A 17,514-nucleotide genomic window follows, 5' to 3' on the forward strand; every position below is an offset into this window, starting at 1 on the left:
GGGTTAAACCTTCACAGGGTTTGGGCTTTATTGCTGGGAATAGCTATTCTTTATGTGCCTTTTTTAAATTTGAAAAATTAAAAAAAAAAAAAAAATCAACGAGGAGCTCTTTGTTATACTTACTCATCCAGCCATGGCTGAGACAATACTCATCCAGCATGGCTGAGCAGCCCTTTCTGAACTGGGGGGAGAGGGAGCTCTCTATGGCCCTCTGAGCTCACCTGGCACCTGAAGTCCCAGGAATATAGGTATCACTTTCACTTCATGAAACTTTGGAGAAAGTGATGGGCTCTTCAGGATTCTGAGGCCTAGGTTTGTTCCAGTCAGCCCCGAGTGCTTTAATCAAGGACTGCGTTGCTGCAGGAGATGGAGGGAGAGAGAGGCACATCCAGAGGGCAGTTGAACTTGTTCTGAGTTTGGGCACCTGGAGAGGGCCCCAAAGGCAGAGGTTTTTCCTTCAGTCAGAAATGTGGGAGGATGAGCGGGGCTGCTGGAGCTGGTGGGTACTTTCCAGCACTGTGAAGGGGACTGTACTATCATACTGATGTGCCAGGTCCAAGCTTGACTATCCAAATTAGCCCAAACCAATCGTTTTGGGATTTCTGTATTACTAAGCCCATCTGGCAGGTGACCTGCCAAGAAGAAGGGCTAGGGGAGATTTGACTATGGCCTAATTAGAGAGGACATAACAAGTCTGAAGCACTTTACTGATGGCTGGTATGGGGAGCCTGCCTGGCTTCTCTGTTACCTCAGTCTCTAGGCACCACTGACTACTGAGCCCCCTCAGACCTGCTTCTGCAGATGGGACCCTTCAGGTACCCCAGCTCCAGCTCAGAGTCTGGACTCCTCTTAAATGCCTCTTTTATTCAGGGTTTCAAAAACTTCTGGAAACCTTCACTTTGGAGACTCCAAAGAAATGCTTGAGGCAATAATATTGTCATTAATTTTGCCCAGTCTCCTTAAAAAAATATCTTTCCATGAGAGTCTAATTCCATAAGAATATGAAATTTCAATATATGTCACCATAGAGGGGGAGCCTTGAAAAACCTTTTCTACCTGGGCTTTGGGGTTGTTTATACTCCCTGTGCCTGGCCTGTTGTGATTGTGTATCTGTGTCTATAGCTAAGCCAGGACTTTCAGGAATCATTACTAAAAAAAAATTTGTGCTACATTTAGTATAGGCTAAGGATCTAATTCCTCCAGTGACCTTGAGAGATGCTTGCCTTGAGAACTGTACATTAGTAAAACAGAGGGCTGTAGTATGGAAAAGGAACAGAACTGCACAGAATTACACTCATTGTCCAGAACCCTAAAAGCAAAGAGAGGTGCTGGCAGATGCCTCAAAAGTATGTATTATTAGGTCAGACAAATTGAAACAGCAGCTGAGAGGGGAGTGGGAGATGTGCCTAAGGGATAGCAGGGGCAGAAATTTTTACCCCTCTGCTCCTGGGGGTAAAAAAATTGTGAAGGACTACTGGACACTGGGAATGAAACTGTTTTCTGTTGTGTCAGAAAGGGTCTCATCAGAGTTCAAGCCTGGCCATTTGCACACCTGGCATCATTTGCATAGATGAATATATAACTCCTCAAACTCTTTTTCTTTCTGAAATACTCATTTCTGGCATTTCTTTGCTTATCACCAGTGCTAAATTTCCTGCCCATGTGGTCTAAAGTGACTTGTTTACTGCAAGGCACACCAGTCTTCTACTGTTCCATCATGACTGGAATTTTTATGGCCTTGCTCTCTTCTTTTCTGAAGGATTAAGTGTGCTAACACCCAGAATGAAGTGATTTCCTTAAGTAAGGCTTTACTCATAAGGATGCATGCAAATCTATGTCAGGTTTTAAGTGTACTTTGGGGAGGGTCATTTGACGTGGATGGATGTTTTATTTTACCAGTAGAGATTAAGGCATGCAACAACCTAAAAGCTGACCTCCACAAGATGACTCTGCCTGGCTTACCCTGAACACAGGATGCTGCATCTTAGTCTTAGTGTTGCATCTCTATTGAGAAAAGCAAACAAGGCAGGTGTAAACTGAAAGATTTATGGGCTTCCTGGTGCCCAAGGGCAAGCTCTACTGGGAAGCACATCTTTAATATTTGTCTAACTTTCTGGGAGAGTCAAGAACTCCTTCAATTTGTTACAGAGTTTCCAGGTGCAAAAGAGGGGCAAAGTCCCCCTCAATTACTTTTAAAAGGTTAGCCAAAGAATAATTGAGTTGGCTTCTAATTAGAATAATTAAATTCTAATTAGATTAATGAAAACTCCCTCTAGGAGAAGGTGACCTGTCTAGTGGATAAGAGAAAGGCTGAGTATGTTGTCTAACTAGACCTTAATAAAGCCTTTGACACTGTTTTCCACAACATTGACCTGGAGGAACTGGCTGCTCCTGGCTAGGAAGGGTGAACTGTTTGCTGGGTAAAAACCAAATGGATGGCCAGGCCCAGAGGGTGAGGGTGAATGGAGTTGCATCCATCTGTTGTCTGGTCACCTGTGATGTTCCCCAGGGCTCAGTACTGGGTCCAGTCCTGTTTAATACCTTTATCAATGATCTGGGCAAGAGGATTGAGCCTGCTGTCAGTCAGTTCACAGGTGCCACAAAGCTGGGCAGGAGTGTTGATCTGCTGGAGAGCAGGAAGGCTCTGCAGAGGGGTCTGGACAGGCTGGATCGATAGGCCAAGATCAGTGGTGTGAGGTTCAACAAGGCAAAGCGCCAGGTCCTGCCTTTGGGTCACAATAACCCCAGGCAGTGCTGGAGGACAGAGAAGCTGGAAAGGTGCCTGGAAAAAAAGGACCTGGGGGTGAACATGAGCCAGCAGTGCCCAGGTGGCCAAGAAGGCCATTGGCATTTGGGCCTGTATCAGCAATAGTGTGGCCAGCAGGATGAAGGCAGTGATTGTCCCCCTGTACTCAGCACTGGTGAGACCACACCTCAAATCTTGTGCTCAGTTTTGGGCTTCTTGCTGCAAGAAGGACATTGTGGGGCTGGAGAGTGTCCAGAGAAGAGCAATGGAGCTCGTGAAGGGTCTGGAGGACAAGTCTGATGAGGACCTGCTGTGGCTGTTTAGCCTGAAGAAAAGGAAACTGAGGAGGGACCTCATCACTCACTAAAACTACTTGAGAGGAGGTTGTAGTGAGGTTTGTTTTGGTCTCTTCTCCCCGGTAACAAGCAATAGACAAGAGGAGGTGGTCTCAAGTTGTGCTGGGGGAGATTTAGATTGGATATTAGGAAAACTTTCTTCACCAAAATGAGTGTCAGGCATTGGCACAGGCTGCCCAGGGAAATGGAGCCACCATCACTGGAAGTGTTAAAAAAATATGTGAATGTGATGCTTAGGGACATGATTTAGTGGTGGACTTGGTGGTGCTGGGTAATGGGTGGACACAACAGTTTTAGAAGTCTTTCCCAACCACAACAATTCTATGATTCTGTGATTTTCCTGTACAGGCAGAAGAAGCCAGCTAATAGAGAATTTATTCTTCAAGTCTGGTGCAAATGCTCTATGCTGTAAGGACCTTTCTCAAATGTGAAATGAAATCATGGACAATAAAAAGTAAATTATGCTTTTGGTTTAGTACAAAGTGGCCTTTGTGGTTGCCAGCTTATAAAAGTTTGGTGGGTGAAGTAAACCCTGTGTGTAAGGGCAGTGTTGTATTTCCAATAAAATCTATTTTAGTTTTTGAGGACTGATGTGATACATAAATAAAATTTTCACTTTGTGACCCTCTACATGCCAGAAAGCCTAATCCTTGGCAGGTTGGGAAGGAAAAAGAAGTTGGGAGACACAATGTTCACGTTCCCACTTCCTCCCAGCAATGTCCCCAACTGGGCCAGCCCAGTTGTCATGTATGTGACTCAAGTATATTGTGCTGGCAAATGGGTTTGATCTCAGCTTGCTGCCAGCCTGTTCTTGTCCTCAGTCTCTTGATGGCAGTGGGTGGGGGCATTCTGCCAACCTGTGCCTAAGGAACAGCCAGCCCTCAGCTGCAGAGCGTGGTCATGGAGAGCATCATAAAAATGGAAGGGAATTCACTGCCACAGGGAAGCAGGGCCCTGTTTGTATGAACCCTCTGTCCTGCTGAAGTTGAGTCCTTAGAATATGCCTTTAGGGTTCCTCCACAGTAAGTTTTAATATGAATGTGCAGTTACAATGCTAAGGTAAACTCCTGTATGGGAGACTTGGCGCTGTGAGACGTTCTGTCTGTCACAGCTTTACTGAGACACCCCAGGCAGCAACCCTGCCCTCAATTCTCCAAAACAACGTTCATCTTTTGCAGAAGATGCTATTATTGTAAACACAAAAATTTACCCCTTTTTTAGGATTCAGTGACACTGCCTGCTTTTTACTGCTCTGTTTCACATTGCATTGTAAAATAAAAACTTCCTAAGACTTTAAATGTGAGCTGAGGCACCTGTCTCATGTCTGTGTGCCCCAGCATTTAGAGTGGGACAGATGTCCCAGGAAAAGCTGAATTTCTATGTCAAAGTGTTGAGCCCCTCTGGTTTACCTTGTCTTCACGGCCTTTCAGCGTTGAGCTTTTTGAGCTCTTACACTTGTTGCATATTCATTTGCAGTAATTAAGAACCCCTTGAAATTGTGTACCTTTACAACAATAATGCATACAGTGTGTATGGCCAAAGTGCAAATCTTTTCCGAGGAGGTTAAATCACAATTTTTCCAATATTAATATTAATGAGGCTGACAATTTGCGGTAAATCCCCTTGTAGCATCAATGTCCTTTGAGGATTTTTCTGCAGATAAATGAAGTATTCCCCTCCTTCCCTCACTACATCTGCTAACAGTGTCACTCAGTGCAGCAATAGATCAACAGTTCCTGCTAATCTGTGAAAAGGCAGAGCTTAGAACAAGTGCTTTTTGACATAATTAAAGCTACACTGCCTACCACTATTCCTGGAAGAAGTACTAGCAGAGTTTCATTAGAACAAGTAAATACAAATAGAGTTCAGCCTGAACAGTTGTCTTTGTTACAAACAAAGCCCATTAGTTAGCAAGGAGAATTTGAAGCAGGGCTGAATTCACACTGATCTCAAAGCCCTTCTCATATTTAATTTATAAACTGATGATTAATTCAGTGATTAGCTAATTCACTTGCAGTGATTAATCTAATTCATGTCTTCAGGCTAATGTTTAAGAAAGAAAAAAACCCTAGCTCTGATAGATGCACATCAATGTCCTTGTGATTAAAAAATGATAATATAATGCCCTGGAGAAAAAAAGGAGAAAGGAAAGATCAAGTGAGTCGGTAGCATGATCTGTTGTAAGTTCTTGCCTAAGCTGTAGCCGTAATTTTTAGCTGTGATGTTTAAATGTGTCAGTTACTCTAATGATCAATGGTTTGAAAGCTGAATCTAAGGATCCTTCACTGTAGCTTTCCACTGTGTATTTTGAGAATGGCGTTGCTTTAGAGCAGTCCTCCAGCTCTGCCTTTTTCTCACTCGTTTGGCCAGCTGCCTGCCCACTCCCCTCCCTTTCAGCAGCATCTTTCTCATGCCTCACCAAAGTCTTTGATGAGAGCGCTTTGTACTTCTTAAATCCAGGCTGCTTTTCTCTGTTTCCAGCAGGATTTACCTCCTCTTTTGACACAACTTGTAATGATGAGAATGATTTGGGGGATTTCTCTGTATTAGACAAACTGGTCTCTTTTGGGACAGCACCGCTTTTACAGTTTAGGCCATTGCTTGGTGATGGAGCTTGATAGCTTCTGGAATCACCCACAGGGCCCTCCTCTCCTGAGCCATCATTGCTGTGCCTCTCTGACTGAGCTGAAGAGCCTAGCTGGTATTTCTCTCTTCTCTCAGCTTCACTCTTCTTTTCTGGACTACCAGTTTTATATGTTGGTTTTTCATCATGTGATGGTGGCAAATGCTCCTTTTTGACTGTGGAATTATTTTCTTGAGGCTTCATGGGCAAATTTGAGTATGGGGACTGGCACATCCCAGAAGCTGGATCTTTGCTTTTATTTTTTACAGCATTTGCACCAGGCTTTGTAAAACTTTCAGATATAGTTCGTGGTTTTTCTCCTCCTGGAATATTTTTCTCAGGCTTCAATAATTTACTTGAAGGAGGTAACGGATGGTTACCAGAACCTTGGTATTTATCTTTCTTTTTTGCAGCCTTTTCTTCAGGTGACCTGGTGTCCTCTCCTGCTGGTATCTTTTGCTTCCTCTCTTCTGAAGCGCTTTTTTCTTGAGACTTCAGCACTTCATTTGAAGAAGGCACTTTCTCAGAATCTGGATTTCCATCCTTTTCTTTTACAGAATTAGTACCAGGCTCCTTAAAACCTGAAGAATCTGGTGTTTTTTGCTTTTGTTCTGGAGTAATTTTTTCTTGAGGCTTAACCAATGTTTCTGGTGGTATTGATGGACACTTCCTGGAACTTGGAAGTTTGTCCTTCTCTTTTGCAGTATTTGTATCAGGTGTCAGAAAATCTTCAAATCTCATTTGCTGTTTGTCTCCTGGAATATCTTCCTCATGCATTCCTGACTTTCTTGATGGAGGTAGCTGATGCTTTCCAGAAAACTGCTGCTCAATATCCTCTTTTACTGCCTCTGTTTCAGGTGATCCAGTGTCTTCTGCTGCTGGTGTCTTTTGCTTCCTCTCTCCTGAAGGGCTTCTGTCTTGACAATTTGGCACTTTGTTTGAAGCAAGTGACTGGAACTTCTCAGAGGTATGCTTAGTCTCTTTTTTGTCTGGCTTAGTTTCAGGCTTTATGAGGTCACCTGGTGACATCTGTTTCTGTGTCTCTAGAGTGGTATTGTCCTCATCAGCCATCTTATTGTCCTGACTTCTTGTGTGTCTTGGTGGCATTGAATAATTGTTGAAGTCTGACTTGATGTTTTCTAGCCCTTCACTGTCATTTGTATGTTTCATTGGCTCATCTGATGAGTCCAGGTGGTTTTTCCTGTTATTGTAATTGATGTTTTCATCTCCTGTCACATCAAGTTTGTGTTTCACAAAATCTCTCAGAGATGCTAGATTCTCCAAACTCTGTCCAGTATTTTTCACTCCTTGAATGTTGGTATCATGCTCTGATGAAGGTAACTGAGGTGTTTGAAGACTATAAGCATCATTCTCCTTTGAAGAGTTATTATCACTGTCCACAGTATCATTTGGTGTGAATACTGGTTCCTGCTCAAATTTATGCAAGGCATTTCTCTCTTCTTTCTCCTCTGTCTCCATCTCACTTTCATGCTTCATGTCATCATCTGAGGAGAAGAGCTTATCCTTTGTGTGTTCAGATATTTTATTTCTACTTTTTGCATCCTTCTTTTGGTCTGAGACCAATTCAGTTGATGAAGGAATTGGATTCTCTTCTAGCATACCACATCCTTGCTTTTTGGTATCATCTAATATTGGTGTTTGGCTCTTCTCCAAGGGTAATAGGGGATTTTCTGCTAGTGTGGCTTTATTTTCATGTTTTCCTGGCTTTGTGTTTGAATGTGAAAGACAGTTCTCACGTCTCTGACATGTATTTGTCTCTTTGTCTGTAGAGTTTTCATTTTCTGTTGCATGATCTGAGAATAGTGCTTGATTCTTAAAATCACATATGGTTTTCTTCTCCCCCATTGTGTCATTCCCACAATTTGTCAACTCATCTGAAGGGGGGTGTGGATGCTTCTCACAGCCATGGCTGTCATGCTCATGTTCCACAGCACCAGCTCCCTGTCCCACCAGATCAAGAGGTGGAAGTGCCAGAGGATTTCCAAGAGTACGATGGATACCTTGTCCTGCAATCCCACTCATCGATATTGGTAAAGAGGTTGACACGGGTGGCTGCCATGCCTCAGAGTCAGGCCAGGGCATCTCATCTGCAGTGTCCTCTTCATGCTCAATGACAGATTCAGATGACTTGTCGCAGGTCTCCAGGTCAGTGAAGGAACTCCTTTGTAAGGCTTGGTTGTTTGAGTGATTCATCACTTCATTTGATGACGATAATTTGTCCTTCCCAAAATCTTCTTCTGAAATAAAGGAATTGTGCTTCACAAGGTCACCTGGCAAAGGGCTTTGTGTTTTTCCCAAAGAAGTAGTATCCTCTTCTGCTGCAGCACCAGGTTTTAGCTCCAGGCTCTCATTTGAGGAGAGTGTAGGTTTGTTCTGATTTGCATCTGGAACTTGTATGTCCCTGTTGGAAACATCAAAGTTATTTTGTGAGCTAAAATTCATTTGAGGAGGCTGAGGCTGCATTGTTTTTAATTCATTTTGCATTTGGCTGTTGGGTGTCTTATTTTCCTCCTCTATATTTGGGACATCACTATCATTTTTGCTAGAAGACATTTTGTCTTCACTGTGAAATGTTGCTTCTTTTTTGGCTTCCTTAGAATATTTGCCTCTTAAATCCAGTGCCTCTATTGGTGCCTTTGTGCCAGAAGCTGGTATTAGGACAGTTAGCTGTTGATCATCCATTGAAGGCTCAAATTCACAAGATGCTGAAAATTTTGGAGAGCAAAATGGCGGTATGTTTTCCAGTGCTTTCTGCTCTGGAACACATTTTTGGCTTGCAAAGAAAGGGTCTTTTTCTGGCTCTGTGAGCTCTTTGTCATCTTCATCTGAACCATATACATACAGAGATATTTTAGGAATCTGAATTTCAGGAATCAGGAATCTGAATCCTGGTTTAGTATCCTGAGGACTTTGTTCATGGGATCCTTCAGCTGTGCTAGAGTCAAGTGAGTCAGAAGGTGGGCTGTCTTCCTCAACCTGTTGCAAAGCATTGGTAGTTCCCAATAGTGAAGATGTGTCAGGCCCAGCTGGCATGTTAGTCCTGTCACAATCTAGACCACATTCAGGTAAGGGGGGAATGCAGTCTGCAAGAGCTTTGTTTTTATGAGTAGTTGAAGAGTTATTTAGAACAGGATGAAAGTTGCGTCCCTGTTTTGTGGAATCTGTTTTATCCTCAGCACAGTCCTTTGCATCTGACATGGCCTCTGCTGCCACCAGTAACTCTTCTTTGTCCTCCCTGTCCTGTGCTGCATTTCCCAGGGTTTTGTTTTCTCTGTGGTCTCTGTTGGATCCCTCCTTTTCCTTCAGTAGTGTGCCATGACCAAAAGGCTGCTTTGAAGCATTATTTTTTGACCAGCTCCAAGGATGGTTAATTTTGGTAGCCATGCTGAATCTGGGCACTGGGACCATGGAGCACACTAAATTTTGGGACTCTGGACTCTTTATACCTGTGGCTGTCATTGCTGCCATGCGCAGCACTCTGACCTCAGGCTTACGAATAGCTTTTCTGCTGGGGAAGTTTTTAGTCTTTCTCTCACCTTTGTGCAAGAGCGATGCTTTCACCTCTGCAGCTGAGCAGAGAGTGCTTTGTTCAAACTTCTCCTTCAGTTTGGACAAGACTGAATTCTTGTTGACTATTTTTGGCAAACTGCTGTTTGCTCCCTTCTTTTTCCAGCTGGGAGACTTCTCCTTGGCTTCTTTTTCTTCGGCAGCTAAAAATTTCTTCAGGATGTTCTTCACTGTGTTTTTTCCAGTCACACTAGTCCACCTTGCCCTCTCACTGGGTGCTGTGTCTGCATCCTCCTCCACTGCTTTTCCATCTCCCTTCCTGTCTCTATTTCTGTCCAGCTTGTTACCAGCCCTGCTCACCCACATCTTCTCTTTAATGACCAGTTTGCCGACTTCTCTTCTCTTCTTGGTGTACGGCTCACGATTGTTGTTTAGAAACCTGGACCGCAAGAGCTGAAATCTGGTTGGATACTGAACCCTGATTGGATCTGGACATGGCTGGTTAGAGCTCACCTGGTTTTCTTTACCTTCTGCCCATTTCGTCCTCTTGTTGCTGATCTGTGGATCGCCGGCTGCGAGCTCGGTGACGTATAGCAGCAGGCTGCTGAGAACAGCAAAGGCTCCTTGCTCTGTTGCCATCTTATTGAGCTTCTTCTTCAGCACCAGAGGGTCTATAAGCATCTTATTATCTCCACAGAAGTGTGTGCTTTTGGTGCTGTACAAGAGAAAACATAAATGTCTTTTCAAGTTGTCAGCATTGTCACTACCTTCTTACTTTGCTTTAATGGCATGCTGCTACGCATGAAATGGGAAAAAAAACCACTTAATTTTAGAACTTCTCAAGAGAGTTGATGTTAGTGGCCTGTTAAAAAGCATGCAAAGTGCTCAACAAGCTTCATGAGGCATGTGTAGCAGGAATGTCAGGGCTTCACATTGTCCCACACAGCATTGTCAGCTTTCTTCTGTGTTTTGTGGGCAGTGGAAGCACCTAGGGAAGCAAGCAATGCTAGTTGGAGTCACTACATCTCCTCTGTGCCACTAATCCCTCATTTAGAATTACCATGTCCTAAAGTGAGGGCAACACTGAAGGCATTTTCCTTTCCTGATAGGTAAAGTGATGAGAAAGATGAAAGATAAATATGATGAGATTGCAGTTAGCATGAAACCATGGTTCTGTCTCTGGCTTATAACCATTCAAACAAAATAATATCAAGGCTGAGGGGCCCAAATGCACTACTGATGGTTTTTACTATTGGTATAGGTTAGAAATCAGTAGATACCTCCACAGAGTTAAAAAAAAAAAACACAGCAGGGTTGCTGTTATTTGCTTTTTGATAGCACTCAAATCCCACATCAGGACTATGCTCTTAAATCTGCTTTGTGAAGGCTATCACCACAACAACAACCCTGGCAATATCCCTTGACTACAACCTCTTTTAATCTGGAGGAAGAAGGATGGTATGTTGGACCTTTGCTTGTTTAAAGAATCAGGCCCTTGGACAGCTGGGGATTTAGGCAATGCTTTAATTGGTGTGGATCAGTTACTAAATAAAATACTGAACTCAGCACAAAAGCTGGAGCTTGAACTCAATAACAATAGATGGGTCTAGGAGGGAAAAAATCGAAAGGTGTCATCTTTCTGACACCATGAAAAGCTGGAAGGTTACTTCACCGTGCAGTGAAATACCTTCATGCACAGAATGCAGCCTGCATACCCGCAGGGGATTAATTTTTATGACCAGAAGTGGAATAAAAAAAATTCTTTAAATTAAATCCACGTGTAGGAAATGAAGAAAGGCTGCAAAGAGGGTCATCCTTTAGGGAGTGTCAAGCTCGGAAAGTTGGGGAAGGCCCAGCTGTGCCCCAGCAGCTGGCACACCATGGTCTCTGAGAGAAACTGGACCCGTTCCCCCACTGTGATATTATGGAGGCTGTTTGCAAAGTGAAGGGCTGGTCCTTGTCCAGTTGGGTTGTGATATTTGGATTCCACTTGGCTGCATTTCAAGTGCACATATTGAAAATTACATCCCTCAGCAGGGGGATGCATTTGCCATCTTGAATGGAAGAAGGTCTATTTATAATGACTTTGTAGGTATTTTTAAAGGCCAATAAAAGAAAAAAGCCTGACAACTGGCCCATGTCTAATATGACAAACAATATCTCGTAGGTTTTGATAGGGAATGACCACATTTCAGCATAGCACAGGTGGTATCATCCACTCTTTCCCTTTCCAAGTTGACTACAGCCAAACAGGCAAAGCTTCTATGTTACACCAAGAAGCCCATTCGTCCCAATTATGGGAATTTCCAGAATAAAGAAAGAACCAGAATTCAGAATACAATTGGCTAAAAATATCCAGGTTCATTCCCTCTCCTTGCAAGTCTGCTGATATTTTAACTGCAAGCTTACCATCCCTCTCCTCCCTAACTAGTGTCTGGTGTATTCAGAAAAACACGTGGGGCCGTCAACCAATGTGCTTCAGGGTCACCTCTGATCTCTCAGAACAGCAGTGGAACCAGATGCCCTGCTTGCCTCCCCCTTCTGGACTGCTTTGGTTGCTATAAATGGCCACAGTAAAATACAGACTAGTCTTGCTTTCAGCATAGCCAAACTACTGTTGATTGTGAAGGGAAGTAGATCAGGCCCTCTCTGCTAGGAATATTCGTATGAGCTATGAAATTCAAACAACTTTGTTAAAATATACTACGAGTGAGCTCTATTCAGGGATTTCCTTTTCCATGTTAGAGTGTTATTATAGGATGCCATTTGAAATGTAGCATTTATGGGAATACTTCATTGCCTTAAGTACCAAGACATGTTGCATGGGTTGAGTGTTTGATCCATATTCACCAGCCAGCAGCAGAAAATGAACAAACAGCTATGGCACCTATTTAGGGCATCTGCAGTTCTTCCAAGATGACGTCACCTGAAAATGACCATTGTGACCATGTAAATCTGAAATGCATTCTGTGCAAGGGCAGTGGTACAATGACACTGAATTCTGAGACCACCACAAAAAATGGAGGTAGTGATGAGTCTGCTTTAACCTAGTGTTTGGGAAATACCATGGTTTCCCCTCAAGGAAGGAGGCCTAAGTAAGAGGCTTCTCATGTTTGGGAGCATGACTGTCATTTCAAAAGGCTAAGTCATCATCCCTAATTTTTCCTTACTGCCTTTTCCCAAGTTGCATCCTGCTGCTCTTAAACTATGTCAATGAAATATAGTCGCCTCTATATCAACTACAGACAATCAATTCTAATCCCATTGGGGATATCCAGACAGGTAGTCCCCATGCACAGGGGGAACCCCATGCCAGCAGAATTCAATTCCCAGCACTGTGAGCTATGCCATGTGACAAGGCAGATACTTGGGCTCCTCCCTGATCCTGAAAATTGGCATAACATGTGCTTTATCTCCCTCACCCCTCTTTTCCCCTGGAGACACTGGTTTCCACTCTTTTTAATGACTGTGCCGTGCCTCAATGTGCTGCTGGTTATGGAAGCTGGTTTATGCTGCTGCATGATTTTCAGTGTCTGGAGGACAGACTGCTTGGAGCTGTAGAGGAGGCAAGGCCACATTCAAAAGTTTCCTGACTTCTTGGCCTACAAATAATTAAGATGCATAAGACAGGCTGCTTAGTTACTTATTTATAGGTTTGCTGGGGACACTTATCACAGGCAGCATCAGAGTGGTAACAGCCTAATATGCTAATGGTCAGCAGTGCAACCCTATCCCACTGGCCAGCCTGTCCCAGAGAAACCTCTGCAGTGGGTACTCCTGTGTCGCAAGCAGAGGAGAGCTGAGGTGCCAAGGCGAAGGGGCAGGAGCTGGCACTCTCTCCCAGACCTGCCTGCTGCCTCCTGCACCAGCGCCCTCCAGCCTTTCCATTCAGTTAGGGGTCCAGATGCTGCTGAGTAGCAGGGCATGGTGGCATCCCATGGCATTTGCTAAAAGCATACATTTGTAGGATTTTCTGGTTCAGTGTCTCTGGTGTGGAAAAGAGAAGGCCTTGTCTCCTAATGTTGAATTTCATGTTAAATATCTTATCACCATTTTAGACACTCTGGCAGCCCAAAGGACTGGCTATTGCAGGGACAGTGGCATGGGCAGAAGGAAACAGCATTATGGAGACCTCATCAAAAAACAAGAAACAAATTGAAAAACACTGTCCTGCAAAAACTGTCAGAGATCAATGAGATTGGTCTGCCTTACTGTTGGTAGGCTCTGGGGAAATGGCCATGAGCTGGAGTGTGCAAAGTGCTGCATCTCATAGCCTCCCTCATCCCTGGGCATCCCTACCTGGCTCTGCGTGGTGTTTGGTCCAACAACCTGCCCCTAGATAAGGAAGAAAACCAGGAGTAGCTCTGCCCACTCAAAACGATGCACAGGCCTTTTGAGTGTGTTCAGTGAAATGATGGCCAAGGCACTGCTCACCCCAACAGCTGCAGAAAGGGTGCTTTAGAGGTTCAGTCCTTTTTTTTTTCAATGAGATTCTCTTACTGATCTCAGAAACACAACTTGGTCCTGCCCAGCTTGGATAGGAGGTAAAGTGGGAAAAATTATGAATTCCCTTAATATTTGTCAGTCATTATTTTTTTTCCTAAAGGAAGAAGAAAAGCCAAAGTACTAGAAAAAGTCCTACCTTATGCAGAATATGTTCTTCTCTCTTCTCTATTGCTGAATTTATTACAGGAGTGCTACAGGCATCCTAAACTAGAAGCAATGTTTTCAGAAATCTTGGTATTCTCTGGCACCAAAAGCTACTGACACAATTGCTGCCTTTGGTTTAATACATCTCCAAAGCAAACAAGAAAGCACCTTGCGAAGCTGCCAAAAGAAAACATGCTACAACAACAGAGCGAGAGGTAACGCGTAGTACGGAAAACCTTCTCATACGGACATTGTCATGCAGGCTGCTATTCCTACTGACAGGCATCACCTGCTCCTGTGTCTGCCACATAACATCCCAGTGATGATTCCAGCAATGGCTTACATGGAAAAAGGCGTAGGAAAGTACTCATGTATTTTTAGCTATCTTTTTAAAACACAGTTCAGCAGCTGGAGAAAGACAGGAGAAACCAACACCACGTAGGCAATCACACATGGTGGAAATTAGAAAGTATTACGTAGACCTCACTTTGTGAACTTCTAAAGTAAAACATGAGGTTAAATGTGGGAACAAATTTTGAGCTCACTTCTGTGTTATTTCATTGAGGATTCCATATTTGTGCCTGTGCTGCTCTTTGGGGGCATTAGGATGTCCTTCATCAAGGCCTACTGTTTGATTTGTTTGTGGTCTGCAACTTCTAACCCAATCGTAGTTTGCTGGTTTTCTTGAAAAATGAGACAATAAAAGAAAAAGAAAAAATGAAAAGAAAGGGGGAAAAAAGGGAATGGCAAAGGGAAAGGAAAAGAAAAAAGGATGGAAAAAAAAGGACAAGAAAAAATAAAAAGAAAAAAGAAAAAAAGAAAAAAGAAGAAAAAAAAAGAAAAGTTGAAAAATAACTTGGAGAGGAAAGGTGAGATGAAGTCAGGCAAGGAAAGGCAAAAAAGAACAAAAGATAATAAAATGAAAGAGGGGGAAAAAAGGAAAAAGGTAAAGCAGTTGTAACTTTTCTTCTTGGAGTTTTCATGGTGCTCAGACTTGTGAAATGTATCACAGCCTAACTGTTGACCTATTACAACTGCTTGAAGACCTCAGCCAAAAATTCTGATACTGATACAGCAACATATAATCTGTTCAATCTAAAAATAAAGACTGATACTTAGAAAATAGTGCAAGATTAATTTATTTACAAATATTTCAGCCAGTTATATTTTAGAGAAACTTTTTTTCTGAAGACTGAGGAAGAATAAAAACATAATTCAGAAATTTTAGACACATTGATCAGAAATTTTAGACACACTGATGCTTTGCTTGTTCCTTGGAGGTATTTTTAGTGTTGGCTTTTCCTTTTCTGGAAGCTTCTAATGTAACAATACCTTACACCACAGTGCTGATACAGGGATCAGTGATTCATTAAAAGCTAATCCATGAGACATTAGGTTTACAAGTGTCACAGACACATTAGATTTGAGAACAAGGAGGGACACAGTGGTGAAAGGATTGTCAAATATACAGAGAATATCCCCGTGAGTGGTACTACCATTAGTTTTGCAAGAAAGCATTAGTTCTGAAAATTAATTTCATATGTGTAATTACTGGAAACAGCTGTTTAGGAAGTGGTATTATAGCAAGTTAGACTGAAATCAGTCAAAAGATGTTTTATTTCTTTTTTGCCATTTGAGGTTTAAGCAGCACTCCTTATATTTAGAAATCCCTGCATCTGTAAAAAACCCACAAATATCACTTATATCTAATCAGTCTAATGATTCTAATCAGTCTAATAACTCAGCTATCTTCACTTGCACGCAATGTACATAGGGCTCTTCAGACTAACTCAGGGTTACTTCCTTCACTATGAATGCCAGCCAGATATCTACAGGGTTTGATATATCCTTTATAGAAAGAGAAAATGGCAGAAACTGCTTTACTTTTCCTCCATGGATAGTCGGTAAAGATTCTCGCCCAAGAACTCGAGCCTCTCCCTTTGTTCCAGGTCCTGGTACAAGCCCTTGGGCACCTTGCTCAGGCCGTAAACCAGGCCGAACAAGCAGCCGGCGATGGAGCCAGTCGCCGCGCTCTCCCCTGCAGGTTTAAGCACAATTGCAGTGGTCTCTTAGTGTCACCTTCACACACACAACCAAAAGCTGCCCTGCCTGGAGGAGGGAGCATTCCACACTGATGGAGCACGGTGGGGGTGTGTTGGGTCAGTCCTAAAGGCTAAGGATACCTAAAGTAAGAGAATGATGCCAAAGCAAGCACATGGAGATGCCACTGTGGTGTGCACTCCTGGGCTGGGAGCTCACTTGGTTTCGGGAAAACCTACCCCAGCACAGCAGCTCTTGCAGGCAGCTAGCCATTGCTAAGAACAAAGGAGGCACTAATAGTTCCAGAGGTGTCTACTACAAAACAAAGGTTCTGGACTGGAGAGTGTCCCTTCCCTCCTCAGAGCACAGCACAGCACAGTGCAGGCTCTAAAACACCCAGCCTTGCTGAGGAGCACTGATGCTCTGTGCATGCACTGCCTGTGGGTTTGTGCCTGCCAGGGTCTGCAATGGGGCACTGTGAGTTCTCACCACTGTGTTGGGACAGGCGAGAGACTCAGAGCCTCTGCAAAGGGCCCACCCCACATAGGGGAGGAGTGGGTGATTCAGGGCTGGGGTCCTATCCCCCAGTTATGCTGGCCCTCACAAAAGCCCACCAAGATTTGTCTGCTAATGATAAAGTTCCCTCTCAGAAAGCTGTGTGCCTTCAAGTGCTAGATTTTATTTGGCTGGCACTTGTTTGGGTGCTGCATTATTTTTCTCCCTTACTTGGTTTCATTACATGCAGCTAAAAGGTTGTTTTCCAAAGGCGCTCATGTTCTGGCAGCATCTGCCAGCCCTTTAGAAAGCCATACTGGACTTACTCCTCATGCACCTCTGGCAGAACCATGAGATGTAGATGAAGAAGCATTTGAAAAGTGCTGTAAATGGCTTGTGTGGCAGCTGCTGCCAGAAGAATGGGGTTTAGAGGCTAAAACCAGACATGAGAATGTTACAGACAACATGGCAGACTGGCCAACAGAGGCAGCTGACAGCAAAGAGGGCTCTATCCCGGCCCTGGCGAGGGAGCAGGGGTGGGAAGCACAGGGGACCCTCACCTCCATGGAACATGGAGCGGTTGCAGAGCTCTGTCCAGTCCCCACCGCAGCCCATGAGGGCGTCGTACGCGATCATGGGGGCGTCGTGGCCTCGTCTTCCCCCCCGGCCTTCAGAGCTCCAGCGCCGGTACGTCTGTGGGAGAGACAGCGCTGGCAGGGCAGGGCAGGGCAGGGCAGGGCACTGGAGCTGCAGGCGTGGGGCATTGGCCACGCCAGGCTGGCATCTCCCCTGCTGAGTGGGAACAGCTCGCTGGGCTGGGAAAGGGCAGCAGGGGCTGTGCTGTGGCTCCTCTGGTGCGGCGTGGGACGAGCCGCAGCGGCAGCTCCGGCACTCCTGGTGATGCCTGAGGTGCTGGTACAAGCCTGCACTCCAGCTTAATGCACTAGGCCAAGAGGATGGTTTAAGCAAGCCAGAAATGCCAAAAAGTAGATCAAGACAGATTTCAAGCTCATGTCCTAGAAATTCCTTATCATATAAAAAATTATGGTTGGCAAGGACATACTTTGTCAGTCCTC

The 17,514-nt window shown here is 44.0% G+C and overlaps 1 protein-coding gene across 5 annotated transcripts in view; it reads right to left on the reverse strand.

The window, feature by feature from the left end:
* Positions 1-1,459: 1,459 nt before the first annotated feature.
* ADPRHL1 (ADP-ribosylhydrolase like 1) overlaps positions 1,460-17,514 on the reverse strand; it is a 35,165-nt gene continuing 19,110 nt past the window's right edge. Inside the window, exons 6-9 of one of the 5 annotated variants that reach the window (XM_053935528.1) lie at positions 16,999-17,131; positions 15,788-15,941; positions 9,781-9,968; positions 9,635-9,706 (exon numbers count right to left, since the gene is read on the reverse strand). In XM_053935528.1, the coding sequence (XP_053791503.1) occupies positions 9,672-9,706; positions 9,781-9,968; positions 15,788-15,941; positions 16,999-17,131 (510 nt within the window). In that variant the 3' untranslated portion in view covers positions 9,635-9,671. Of the gene's footprint in view, positions 9,969-15,037; positions 15,942-16,998; positions 17,132-17,514 lie in introns of those variants that run through there. The other 4 variants (XM_053935526.1, XM_053935530.1, XM_053935529.1 and 1 more) reach the window with 4 other exon arrangements.

The sequence above is a fragment of the Vidua chalybeata genome, chromosome 2 (genome assembly GCF_026979565.1).
Source record: "Vidua chalybeata isolate OUT-0048 chromosome 2, bVidCha1 merged haplotype, whole genome shotgun sequence".
NCBI classification, from domain to species: Eukaryota; Metazoa; Chordata; class Aves; order Passeriformes; family Viduidae; genus Vidua; species Vidua chalybeata.